The sequence below is a fragment of the Gymnoscopelus microlampas genome (assembly GCF_963454915.1).
Source record: "Gymnoscopelus microlampas genome assembly, chromosome: 2".
Lineage (NCBI taxonomy): Eukaryota > Metazoa > Chordata > Actinopteri > Myctophiformes > Myctophidae > Gymnoscopelus > Gymnoscopelus microlampas.
In genome coordinates, this window is record NC_139939.1 from 59,562,073 (window position 1) to 59,576,557 (window position 14,485).

A 14,485-nucleotide genomic window follows, 5' to 3' on the forward strand; every position below is an offset into this window, starting at 1 on the left:
AGATAGCCTTGTGGTTAGAGCTAACGTCTAGCGATTGGACGACCCGGGTTCGAATCCCACGCGATGAACTTGTCGAACTGCTCTTTTTTGAAAGCTAGAAACTTGAACTGTGAAGGTACAGGGTAAAGTATTTTCTACAAAAGTAGCAGATCTACAAGCTGTTCTTTCTTGTTTGAACTGAATTAAAAATGTCCTGTCCTTAATAAAATGTAAAATGCTGGAAGTAGAAGTTAAATGGTGGATATGATACAGTATGGGGGGGGGGGGGGTATTGTATGTTTTACTCCACTATAATTTATTGGAAAACTTTAGTTAGTAGCCAACTTTGTAGATGTTGGTTATTATCACAAAACACACTTCAGCCCTATATACATTTCGGCCATTTGAAAATAGCCGATCTACAAGCTCACAGCCCCTGCCTCCTGAGTCCTGGTCAAGAAGAACTGTGGATGTTTTAGATTGTTGAAAAAGCCACAATATTAGTTAAACTCATTAACCACTTCAGCCTTATATAAACGGTCTATTTTAAAAATAGCAGAACTAAGCTACATGTTGTGAGCTTGTAGATCTGCTATTTTCAATTTTGACATAACATCTACAAAAGTAGCAGATCTACAAGCTGTGCACACATGTACTTTCTGTGCGAACTGTTAATAAACTATTCAATCAAACTATCTGTGTGTGTGTCTGTGTGCCTCTAAAGATAAGCTCTATGACGTGTTTAATCTTGTGCCATTATAGCCTACAGCTCTCTCCTACAGTCAATCGACGCCGTAAATCGACGCTCATTAGCAACCAACACATTACACGTTAATTTACATGTAAGGTCACAACATGTTTTGTTTGTAAAGTACCGCCATGTCCATTGACGTCATTATTTCATTCATGGGTAAATGACATGGATGGAAGTCATTATAATTTCCAAAGTGCTTCCAATCTGTGTGTGCCTGTGCGCTCAGAAACGTTTGATGAGTAAGTACTTTTACTCCATCCCCCGCTTGGCTGATTGAGACGGTGGACAAACTCGTTCTGGGAGAACAATGGCCACGGTCATGGCCACAGTCATTACTGACTGGCCATGAAGACCAGAGAGCCGACTGAATGTGTGTCGCTAACAGTGCTGCCATGTCTGCTTGTTGCTTGTAAATATTGGTAGTTGTGGGTTGCCTTTTTTATGTTGTTGTGATCTTGTAAATCGGCTATTTTCAAATAGCCCGATGCCTATAGGTTTAAAGTACTTGTGTTGGCCTACTTTATATAGTAATAGTCACTTCTTTTGGGCTTGTTTTCATAGACCTGTTCGCTTATTTCTCTCGCAAAATATGGCAACTTTGGTCGCGATTGAGAGAGAGAAAAGGAATATCCTCTGTGGAAGTGTTTGTGCGCCTCTCCCTATGAAAATTATGTTTGTCATTTGCATTCTATGCAGTCCATCTTCTGTGGACTTAAATAAAAAAAAGAAAGAGGCTTGTGTCTTGTCATGTCATTATACATTATAGAATGTATATGTCTGTTAAATAACTTACTTTACACCACTGTTGTTCTTTAAATCTAATTAGTATTATTAAATATAGATTGTAACATCGAAAAAAATAATATTATAAATGTGTGTTTTGTATAATTTGGCACATGAGGACTCATACAGGGGAAAAGCCCTTGAGTTGTCAAATTTGTAGCAAAGGCTTTAGTCACGGTGATCTACAGTAAAAAAGACACATTAGCACTCGTACAGATGAAAATCCATTTACATGTTCAGTTTGCAGCAAAGACTTTAACGTAAAACGTAATCTAAAAGCACACATGATGATTCATACAGGGGAATGGCCATTCTCTTGTCCAGTTTGCAGCAAAGGCTTTAGTGTAAAACGTAGTCTAGAAAATCACATAAGGACTCATAAAGGGGAAAAGATATTCTCTTGTTCAATTTGTAGCAAAGGCTATAGTGTAAAAGGGTAGTCTAAAAAAACATATGAGGACTCATAGAGGTGTCAAGCCATTTAGGCTACTTGTTCAGTTTGCAGCAAAGGCTTCCACTTGGGAAGCCTAAAAATACACATGAGGACTCATACAGTACACTCATCATAATAAAATCAGTGATTTCATTATTAAACATATACAGTACTACGTAGCCTACTGTTGTTTGAACTGAATTAAAAAATGTCCTGTCCTTAGTCCTTAAAAATGCTGGAAGCTGAAGTTTGATATCTATGTGTTTAATCTTGTGCCATTAAACTAAGCAACTCTCTCCTATAGTAGGTAAATGACATGGATGGGGGTCATTATAATTTCCAAAGTGCTTCCAATCTGCGTGTGCCTGTGCGCTCAGAAACGTTTGATGAGTAAGTACTTTTACTCCATCCCCCGCTTGGCTGATTGAGACGGTGGACAAACTCGTTCTGGGAGAACAATGGCCACGGTCATGGCCACAGTCATTACTGACTGGCCATGAAGACCAGAGAGCCGACTGAATGTGTGTCGCTAACAGTGCTGCCATGTCTGCTTGTTGCTTGTAAATATTGGTAGTTGTGGGTTGCCTTTTTTATGTTGTTGTGATCTTGTAAATCGGCTATTTTCAAATAGCCCGATGCCTATAGGTTTAAAGTACTCGTGTTGGCCTACTGTATACAGTAATAGTCACTTCTTTTGGGCTTGTTTTCATAGACCTGTTCGCTTATACAGATGAAAATCCATTTACATGTTCAGTTTGCAGCAAAGACTTTAACGTAAAACGTAATCTAAAAGCACACATGATGAGTCCTCATGTGTATTTTTAGGCTTCCCAAGTGGAAGCCTTTGCTGCAAACTGAACAAGTAGCCTAAATGGCTTGACACCTCTATGAGTCCTCATATGTTTTTTTAGACTACCCTTTTACACTATAGCCTTTGCTACAAATTGAACAAGAGAATATCTTTTCCCCTTTATGAGTCCTTATGTGATTTTCTAGACTACGTTTTACACTAAAGCCTTTGCTGCAAACTGGACAAGAGAATGGCCATTCCCCTGTATGAATCATCATGTGTGCTTTTAGATTACGTTTTACGTTAAAGTCTTTGCTGCAAACTGAACATGTAAATGGATTTTCATCTGTACGAGTGCTAATGTGTCTTTTTTACTGTAGATCACCGTGACTAAAGCCTTTGCTACAAATTTGACAACTCAAGGGCTTTTCCCCTGTATGAGTCCTCATGTGCCAAATTATACAAAACACACATTTATAATATTATTTTTTTCGATGTTACAATCTATATTTAATAATACTAATTAGATTTAAAGAACAACAGTGGTGTAAAGTAAGTTATTTAACAGACATATACATTCTATAATGTATAATGACATGACAAGACACAAGCCTCTTTCTTTTTTTTATTTAAGTCCACAGAAGATGGACTGCATAGAATGCAAATGACAAACATAATTTTCATAGGGAGAGGCGCACAAACACTTCCACAGAGGATATTCCTTTTCTCTCTCTCAATCGCGACCAAAGTTGCCATATTTTGCGAGAGAAATAAGCGAACAGGTCTATGAAAACAAGCCCAAAAGAAGTGACTATTACTATATAAAGTAGGCCAACACAAGTACTTTAAACCTATAGGCATCGGGCTATTTGAAAATAGCCGATTTACAAGATCACAACAACATAAAAAAGGCAACCCACAACTACCAATATTTACAAGCAACAAGCAGACATGGCAGCACTGTTAGCGACACACATTCAGTCGGCTCTCTGGTCTTCATGGCCAGTCAGTAATGACTGTGGCCATGACCGTGGCCATTGTTCTCCCAGAACGAGTTTGTCCACCGTCTCAATCAGCCAAGCGGGGGATGGAGTAAAAGTACTTACTCATCAAACGTTTCTGAGCGCACAGGCACACACAGATTGGAAGCACTTTGGAAATTATAATGACTTCCATCCATGTCATTTACCCATGAATGAAATAATGACATCAATGGACATGGCGGTACTTTACAAACAAAACATGTTGTGACCTTACATGTAAATTAACGTGTAATGTGTTGGTTGCTAATGAGCGTCGATTTACGGCGTCGATTGACTGTAGGAGAGAGCTGTAGGCTATAATGGCACAAGATTAAACACGTCATAGAGCTTATCTTTAGAGGCACACAGACACACACACAGATAGTTTGATTGAATAGTTTATTAACAGTTCGCACAGAAAGTACATGTGTGCACAGCTTGTAGATCTGCTACTTTTGTAGATGTTATGTCAAAATTGAAAATAGCAGATCTACAAGCTCACAACATGTAGCTTAGTTCTGCTATTTTTAAAATAGACCGTTTATATAAGGCTGAAGTGGTTAATGAGTTTAACTAATATTGTGGCTTTTTCAACAATCTAAAACATCCACAGTTCTTCTTGACCAGGACTCAGGAGGCAGGGGCTGTGAGCTTGTAGATCGGCTATTTTCAAATGGCCGAAATGTATATAGGGCTGAAGTGTGTTTTGTGATAATAACCAACATCTACAAAGTTGGCTACTAACTAAAGTTTTCCAATAATTATAGTGGAGTAAAACATACAATACCCCCCCCCCCCCCATACTGTATCATATCCACCATTTAACTTCTACTTCCAGCATTTTACATTTTATTTATTAAGGACAGGACATTTTTAATTCAGTTCAAACAAGAAAGAACAGCTTGTAGATAAATACTTTACCCTGTACCTTCACAGTTCAAGTTTCTAGCTTTCAAAACAGAGCGGTTCGACAAGTTCTTCAAGCGGGATTCGAACCCGGGCCGTCCAATCACGTAACGTTATCTATAACCACTAGACTATCTGATCTGTATCGGAGAGCAGCTCACAACGTGTGAAGTTGTAGATTGGATATTTTCAAATAGTAATAATAGTAATAATAATAATAATAATAATAATAATATAAGACGTCTGTCTGTCTGTCTGTCTGTCTGTCTGTCTGTCTGTCGGTTGTAGGCCTATTTTGTAGATGTTACAATCTATCGTTAATAATACAAATTAGATTTAAAGAACAACAGTGACAACAGTGGTGTAAAGTAAGTTATTTTATTATTTTACTCCACTACAATTATTTGAAAACGAACTAAGCACATAGTTTGATGCCAATACTTTGTATTGGCTTTGTAGCCTAGTTTTACTCAGTAATATTTTTAACACAGGCCTTTTACTTGTAACAGAGTATTTTTATATTGTGGTAAGAAACGGGACATTCTGCAATATATTAATATTACATATTACTTTTTAGTTACTTAAAATAATTGAACAATTAAATAATCTAGATTTTTTATTATTATTATTACCCTTATTATTATTATTATCCGCCAGATTACTTTTGAGACACAGAGATGGCAGATGAGCAGGCAAGACCATTTGCTTTCCTCTTTAAACATTTTAGCTCTCTTCTGCCACCCACTGTCCACCTACTGTATTACAGCAATGAAAAATTGAAAACACGCCCCCAAGGATAGCCACACCCCCAACCTTTCACAACCTCAGGATATGTTGGGTAATGAAAGGTACCTTTCAGAAACTGTGATGCAAAGATGAACAGGTCACCACTGTACGTACCACCTGTTTATAAATGATGCACACGATGCAGGAGACAGCAGGATTGAAAACGAGCGCTTCCAAACTCTGACACTTGTGAAAAAGAATCACCTGCACGGAATGTATTGACAGAAAGTATCTCATAACACAATGGCGTGCACAGACATTTTGAGGGGCAGGTGCTCAAGTACATTATACTTTTTTTTGTTTACTTGGTCAGCTCTTTTTTCCCTCTACACCTATACCTCTTTGCCAAAAATAGCCGATCTACAAGCTCACAACGCCTCCCAGCGCGAGGCGTTGTGAGCTTGTAGATCTGCTGTTTTTGGCTAAAGTTCTCCTCAGAAAAGGGATGCTAGGTTTCGAGTGGTTATGGTAAAAAGAAAAATCATATCACATAAAGATTTGGTGGACCCCCTGTAGTAACTCTGAGGACCCCCTAGGGGTCCCGGACCCCCTGTTGAAGACCCCTGCTGTAAACGGAAAAAAACAACAACTTTTTTTTTCTTTTTTTCAAAAGGGCACTTCTGGTCAAGAGGGCAAAGGGCAGGTGCTCTAGCACCACCTAGACTCTGTCTGTGCACGTCCCTGTCATAACATGTCTCTATGGTGGATTTTTATGAAACTATAACTTTGCAGATAGAAAGAGGATAATTCAAGCTTTCCGTACAGCTGCCATGCTGGTGATGTTTAATACAATCAGATAGGACTTTTCTGTTTGGATGTATGGGGGCTGTCAAGGCCAGAATGTAGTTTTTTGCCGCTCAGTAGGCGTTCCCGCATAACTTCTGGGTACGATGATGTCACACGCATAACTCCCACAACCAGATGTGACGTCATTAACAAGAGCCGGTATTCATGCTAGTGAAGTTTGGTAGAGAGCACATCGTGCATGTTGATGTTGTTCTCATTGTCTCCGCCAGGAGACCAATTTTTCACTCCCCCCCCCCCCCTCGGCCAAGCCTCACGTGACACGTGACAATACGTTGAAAGAGTGTGCTCGGATTGGCTAGTGAGACGCATGACGTATAGCGGCCTATAAATAGATGTGTCACTTTGAAAGAGTCTGTGTCTCTTTCAAAGTGAGGTAAGACAGGAATAATCACGAAATGGCTGAGAAATGGCGGAGCAATACATTATGTAGACACACTGATGTCATCACAATACGTAATATAAATAGCTTAGACAGGATTAATCAAGAACAGTACATTCCAGTACAAACTGATATCACAGTTGATGACAGTTGATAGCACGGTTCTGCTGGCGGAGACTTGTGCTCCGAGGAGCACATTTTCTAGTTCATTCTGCTACTATCCTGTTCATGTTGTCATTCATTCTGCTACTATCCTGTTCATGTTGTCATTCATTCTGCTACTATCCTGTTCATGTTGTCATTCATTCTGCTACTATCCTGTTCATGTTGTCATTCATTCTGCTACTATCCTGTTCATGTTGTCATTCATTCTGCTACTATCCTGTTCATGTTGTCATTCATTCTGCTACTATGCTGTTCATGTTGTCATTCATTCTGCTACTATCCTGTTCATGTTGTCATGTGTTCTGATGAACATGTGCATCCGTCTAACACTTCATTTGACAACATATACTGTCAACAAATTAAAACTAGACTAAAATGTGAGGGAGGGACTAGTGGAGAAGAGATCCAGTAGAACTCAGTAGAACTCATTGTATGCTTGGTTGCTCAAACACACACACACGCACTCACACACACACACACACACACACACACTCACACTCACACTCACACACACACACACACACACACACACACACACACACACACACACACACACACACACTCACACTCACACTCACACTCACACTCACACACACACACACACCCTGCTCCCTTAGGTTATATGTACTTCCACCATGGACACCTACAGATATAGAAAACATAAAAACAGCTTTGACAATTGGCTCACATTAAATGAACAACACAAGTGATATTGTTTGTTTGTGTCTGAGCTGTTCGCTCATCACTGGGTGGAACCCGGCATGCAGCTCTGCTGTACTGTACCAACAACGTTCCCGTCATGTGCTTCATTTAGGGTAGAATTATGGCCACAGGAATTAAAGCTTTGATTTCTGCAAGCTGACAGAAAATTAGCATTGCAGTGGTGGAAAAAGTACTCACACCTTTGACTTACGTAAAAGTATCAATACTGCAATATAAAAATACTCTGTAACAAGTACAAGTCCGGAATTCAAAATTGACTTGAGTAAAAGTGCGAAAGTATTGACATCAAAATGTACCTAAAGTACCAAAAGTAGAAAGTACTCATTATGCAGAATGTCCCATTTCATTTGCATACAAATCTTTATTATTTAGAAAATAGCAGATCTCACAATGTGTCGCATCGCGACACATTGTGAGCTTGTAGATCTGCTGTTTTCAAATGGCCTAAATGTATATAGGGCTGAAGTGGTTAATGTATGTTTTGTAATAATAAACACAATCTACAAAGTAACTCAAGTTTTCAAATAATTGTAGTGGAGTAAAAGTACAATATTTCGTTCTGAGATGTAGTGGAGTAGAAGTGAAAGTACTGAACATTGGAAATACTCAAGTAAAGTAAAAAATACCTCCAAATTGTACTTAATTACAGTAATTGAGTAAATGTACTTAGTTACTTTACACCACTGATTATGGCCACAGGAATTAATGTTTGATTCTGCAAGCTGACAGAAAATTAGCATTGTGCTGTCAATGGCGTTTTGCTGTGTTCTTAAATACTGTTTAGTTAAACACAGCTAAAGTGTGAAGAATTGCTCTATAGTGTGATATACTGTTGTAATGGGGACAGAAAATGTACTTGAGTAAAAGTACATTAGTGTTGGTATCAAAATGTACTTAAAAGTACCAAAAGTAAAAGTACATTTTTTTAAATAGCAGATCTACAAGCTCACAACGTATTGCGGTGCGATGCGTTGTGAGCTTGTAATAAGGATAATTCCTTTTAACAGGTCGTTCATGAAAGTCCTTGCGGTCTTGTTTCCAATGAGAACCTGTGAGCAATTAGGGGTTAAGAGTCTTGCTCAGGGACAAATTTCATTTCATCGACACATATGCTGGCGTGGCCTGGAATCGAACCTGGGGCAACCAGGGCCTCTGGCTCTCTAGGCGGGCTCACTAACCACTCAGCTATGGCCGCCCCTTAAGATCTGTAGATCTGCTATTTTCAAATACACTAGGTATAAAATAGGTCTGAAGTGGTTAATGTATGTTTTATAATGTAATAATTTATACCTGCAAAGTAACTAGTAACTCAAGTTTTCAAATGATTGTAGTGGAGTAAAGAATATTTGCCTCTGAGATGTAGTACAGAAAATTGGAAATACTCAAGTAAAATGCAAATACCTCAAAATTGTACTTTTTTACAGTACTTGAATACATGTACTTAGTTACTTTACACCTCTGTGTAATGGGAACTCCCATAAGCAACTATGTGAGTATGAGGACTGAACCAAGAGGTAGACCCATGCTAGCCTGGGACCAGACGAATCTGCGAGTGCAAAAAAAAATTGCACTCTGCGATTTGGGTCTGGGACCGCTCCATAGAGAATCCATTTCCTGTTCCAGAAGACGTGGGGCACCAATCAGGGCCCAGTATTCGAATATGGGCGACTGTAATTGGTAGTTGGTTGTAGGTCTAACCAATTGCGTTGAGGGACATTGTTTTGATCCCGCCCCTTGGGAAACAAAACGTCCTCATGGAAGCACCAGACTCATATCCACGCAGTGATATAGTCTAGCTACGCCAGGCTAGACCCATGCAGGCCAGAACTGGTCAGTACTGGCTCTGGAGATGTTTTTATTTCTGCTACGTGCCTTGAGTCATCAAAGGCTTTTTTAATGGTATCCGTACTGTTCAGGACTTGGCCTCGGGGCCTTCCCTTTCATCTAGAATGTGTTTTATTGACTGGGTGAGCATTTCTTAACCACCGGACTGGATCTGTCCACTATTGAACCCTGACCGAGAAACATGTTTGTTCTTTGATATCGTCGGTGGTGGAAAAATACTCAAACGTTTTACTCAATTAATTGAATATCTTAACTCTCTGCCTGCCAAAAACGTTTATAAACGTTTTTATTTCTTTAAAAACTCTTTCCGTTCTTCACAAAGAACCAGGAGAGAACATTTTCCAAAAAGTTGCTGCTCCATTCACTTCAATGTTAACAAATAAACGGAGAAATAAATAACATTTTTCCTATGTTTTACCATGTAAACTGCTGGCAGTTTTTGAGTACTATTTTTGAAGTCAGTGAGTTTAAGAGTTTACAATGAGATTGAGCTAACAGTCATGTTTGTGTCTATAGCACAGTGGTTCTCAACCAGTGGTCCGGGGACCACCAGTGGTCCTTAAGGGGGTTCCAGGGTGGTCACCAGCTAAATGATGGAGTTGGTAACCAAATGGACCCTTATAGATCTATAACTCTTGAGAGCGTAAAATGAAACCAATGGACCCTTATAGATCTATAACTCTTTGAGAGTGTAAAATTAAACATTTTACGCTCTCAAGAGTTAAATTAATGTTAAACATCTGCATAACTTAATTTAAAAGAAGTCTACACAGTTAGAGAATGTAGAAGAATTTTTATTTTGATCAATCAAAATCGTATCTTTTTGGGTCTGAGAGTCTAAATCACATCAAACGGTGGTTCTGTGGCTCAAATGACGAATATATAAATAATGGACCTTGATATGAAAAGGGTTGAAAACCACTGCTCTAGCTTTATATCTGATACGTCTCAATGTCAACAGAGATAACACTCACAGAAAGGTTGTTATTTTGAGAGCCAAACGCCCCATAATATGAATCTATGTTTTATTTTGATGGTAGCATCAGTGATGCCTCCCTGGAATAATGTGGTGTGTGTGTGTGTGTGTGTGTGTGTGTGTGTGTGTGTGTGTGTGTGTGATTGTGTGTGTGTGTTTTTAGGTGATCACTCTAGAAGGCTGGGTAGACATCATGTACTATGTAATGGACGCTCACTCCTTCTACAACTTCATCTATTTCATCTTCCTTATTATTGTAAGTACACACGCACACGCACACACACACACACACACACACACACACACACACACACACACACACACACACACACACACACACACACACACACACACACACACACACACACACACACACCAGAGATAGAGACAGTATGGTCATCAAAGTAGACACAAAAAACTGAAATAATGTTTGTCTTCGTGTGTGTGTGTGTGTGTGTGTGTGTGTGTGTGTGTGTGTGTGTACACAGGTGGGCTCCTTCTTCATGATCAACCTGTGTCTGGTCGTCATAGCGACCCAGTTCTCAGAGACCAAGCAGCGTGAGCACGCTCTGATGCAGTCGGAGAAGCGCGCCCGCCAGCTCCACCAATCTGCGTCCACGCTGGCCAGCGACAGCCAACCGGGGAGCTGCTACGAGGAGATCATCCGCTACCTGGCGCACCTGGGCCGCAAGGCCGTCCGCCGCCTGGGCCGCTGCACGCACACGCACACGCACACGCACACGCCAACGCACACCTGCTGCGTGTGCGTGTGCTGGACGGGACCGTGGGGGGGTGGAGCTTCTTCCAAAGGGGGCGGGGCCGGCGAGGCGAACGGCCTCGCCCACCGGCACTCGGGCCACGCCCCCAACGACCTCACGCACCTCCATCGACTTTATCATCAGCATCATCATCATCATCATCACAATCATCTTCATCATCAGGTGTGTATATATATGGAGGAAGCTTTTGTTATTGTGCCTGTAGCCATGAAGATGTGTCACATGGACAACCCCCCCCTTGTGGGGCAATTGAGCAGGAGAGGAAATGATAGATTCATTATTCTGCCCCCAAGGGGGAAACACAATAAACCAGTGGTCTGGGGACCACCAGTGGTCCTTGAGGTGGTTCCAGGTGGTCCCCAGCTAAATGATGGAGAGTTGGTAACCAAATGGACCCTTATTAGGTAGATATTTAACTCTTGAGAGCGTAAAATGTTTCATTTTACACTCTCAAGAGTTACATTATTGTCAAACATCTGCATTACTTAATTTACAAGTAAGTAACACAATTAGAGAATGTAGAATGTATATACAGTATAGGCGCCTGATGGAGGGGAAGGGAACTGGTTGGAATAACGTGTTCCTTCCACGCGCTACGTCCTACCGGGGAAACTCTCCCCTGTCAGGTGACAAGAAGGTCAGTTGGCTCTCATGCATTGAAGGAGGCATGAGCTCGGCCCTGGCCTCCCTAGGCTGGTGGGGGGAAGGTAGTGCCCAGGATTACTTAGACAATTGACACTGGGTGTAAAAAATAGGGGTTACAAAATCGTGGGATATATATATATATATTTTTTTAAGTCTGAAAACACATTAACATGAATCCAACATGCCCAAAGAAACGGGTAAACAAACTAAACATGAATTGACACAACACGGATGCCAGTCGCTGTCAAACAAGTCTATGCAGCTAGCTATGAAATCTATGAACATTTTTAATCTACAACACAATTTTTTACAACATGTGGTAGTGGAGGGGTCCCTGCTTAATTTCTCTCTCTGCTAAGGGGTCCTTGACCTGAAACACTTTAAAGACCCCTGTTGTAATACTGTTGTAGATTTTGGCCATTATCGATGGTGCGTATGTCTGTGCACGATGTCTTTACTCTGCTGTATCTGTATCTTTGACTGCTGTGCTGGCTGTGGCGACCGACTCCATCATAAGGACTCTCTTGTATCTCATCTCCACAGGACAGCGAGCCGGCCGTCAGTAACGGAGGTCACGGTTTCAACTACCCAATCATCTCCTCGCTCTTCAGTCAGGTGACCAGTCAGCTGGGACAGGAGCAGACCAAGAGGATGTCGGTTGCCGTGGAGATGGTAAACAAACTGCCACAGCTGGTGCTGGAGCACGGTGAGTCGCGCTCACGTTATCGCTATGATCCAGGGAACGCGTCTGTATCGTTTTTTGATGTCTTTGGGCTGTTCTAAAATACCAGATCTACAAGCTCATAGCGTGGCACCGAGTGCCACGCTATGAGCTTGTATATCTGCTATTTTGGGAAAGAAATCGTGAAAATGTGTGCAAATCTTTGCTTCTGGGGGTCCCTGGAACAAAATGTTTTGAGATGGGGGTCCGTGGACAAATACATATCATGTTTTTTTTTCCCAAAAGAACGTAGGATTTAGAAGACTTTTTGTAGAACCCCCAGAAGCGAAGATTTGAGTTAAAACATTTTGCTTTAAAAAACGTATACATTCAAAGATTTGAACAAATGTTCAAGATAAAAAAACAAACAAAAAAACGACAAGATTCTTTTACTACAAAAAGATCTACAAGCTCATAGTGCGGCTACGAGCTTGTAGATCTGCTATTTTTGAATAGCCAAAGACATCTAGAATGACACAGATGCGTTCCCGGATTGAATGGGTTATTATTTTAGTTTTTATTGGATATTTTATTTATATGTAATCTCATTGAGACACCAGGTGTCATTCTCCACCAGAGGTTTCAGACAGCAGCAGCAATCAACACAGTTGATTGCGGGGGGATCTCGACCGGAGCTCTTAATTGATTCCTTTGAACTACAAAGGGGTCGTGAATGTGCACTGAGTTGATTGATTGATTGGGCCATAAAAAGTGTCAAACTCGTTTTGCGCTCGTTAGTGCTCTCTCTAATCAATGAATCCTCCAGTGAAATGTCTAAAATAAATAAAATAAGCGGCTCAAGCTGTTCTCCGTGGAGGCAACGGGGCTTTTGTTTAAGCCATCTGTATATGCGGCTGCAGTTAATTCCAATGTTATTATAGTTAAAGGCATAGTACAGTATGTTACTCTGCCCTATGTTTACAATACATAGCTGCCCCGACTCAGCTCAGGATCCAGGGTTCAGGAGAGGAGAATATGTGTCAGTGACAAATTCACAGGGTAAAACAATGCGCTGCAACTGCTTAACGTTGAACAGGCTAAGCAGTGGCGTGCACAGACATTTTGAGGGGCAGGTGCTCAAGTAAATAATACTTTTTTTTGTTTACTTGGTCTGCTCTTTTTTCCCTCTACACCTATACCTCTTTGCCAAAAATAGCCGATCTACAAGCCCACAACGCCTCGCGCTGCGAGGCGTTGTGGGCTTGTAGATCTGCTATTTTTGGCTAAAGTTCTCCTCAGAAAAGGGATCCTAGGTTTCGAGTGGTTATGGTAAAAAGAAAAATCATATCACATAAAGATTTGGCGGACCCCCTGTAGTAACTCTGAGGACCCCCTGTTGAAGACCCCTGCTGTAAACTGAAAAAAAAAAAAACTTTTTTTTTCTGGTCAAGAGGGCAAAGGGCAGGTGCTCTAGCTCTACTGTACCTTTTGAAAAATCATGGAATATATTCCATGATCACTGTCCTCACGGAGATCACATCATTACACGCACGGGGATCTCGTAGAATCGGGGGGAAAAAAATATGTTTCCGGTCGAGGTAATCCGTTCCATAGTTGCGTCCAGTTGAATGTGGCTTGTGTTTGACAAAAAGCAACAGAAACCGAGACAAAGCCATTTTTCCACAACGAATAAACGGTTGTTTTGTTAATGGCGTAATTTCCGGTTCCGTCTTTTTGTCGCAGGCAAAGGCATCATTCATAAGTTAGCGAACAGCACCATCTGTTGGAAAAAACACTGAAAACACAACATCTCGTCAAACTCGTCAATGGCAGGCCATTGAGCACAGTCTGAGGAGACATCTGGTCAGTGGAAGGCCAATAGTCAAGATCTGGCGCCGAGCAGCATGCAGGCCAGGCTCTTGTTGACTTTGGAGGTGATTGGTGATGAAGGGCAGGTGTTCTGAGGTGTTGGTTCTCAAAGTGGGGTCCGGGGACCCCCAGGGGTCCTTGAGGGAGTTCCAGGGGGTCCCCAGCTAAATGATAAAGTTAGGA

At 41.0% G+C, this 14,485-nt stretch overlaps 1 protein-coding gene across 1 annotated transcript in view; it reads left to right on the forward strand.

The window, feature by feature from the left end:
• Positions 1-14,485, forward strand: part of LOC311056069 (voltage-dependent T-type calcium channel subunit alpha-1H-like) — a gene marked incomplete at its 3' end in the record, with an annotated part of 190,479 nt that overhangs the window by 26,304 nt on the left and 149,690 nt on the right. Inside the window, exons 6-8 of the mRNA XM_084072438.1 lie at positions 10,512-10,604; positions 10,837-11,271; positions 12,316-12,478. Coding sequence (XP_083928564.1) covers positions 10,512-10,604; positions 10,837-11,271; positions 12,316-12,478 — 691 coding nt within the window. The remainder of the gene's footprint in view (positions 1-10,511; positions 10,605-10,836; positions 11,272-12,315; positions 12,479-14,485) is intronic.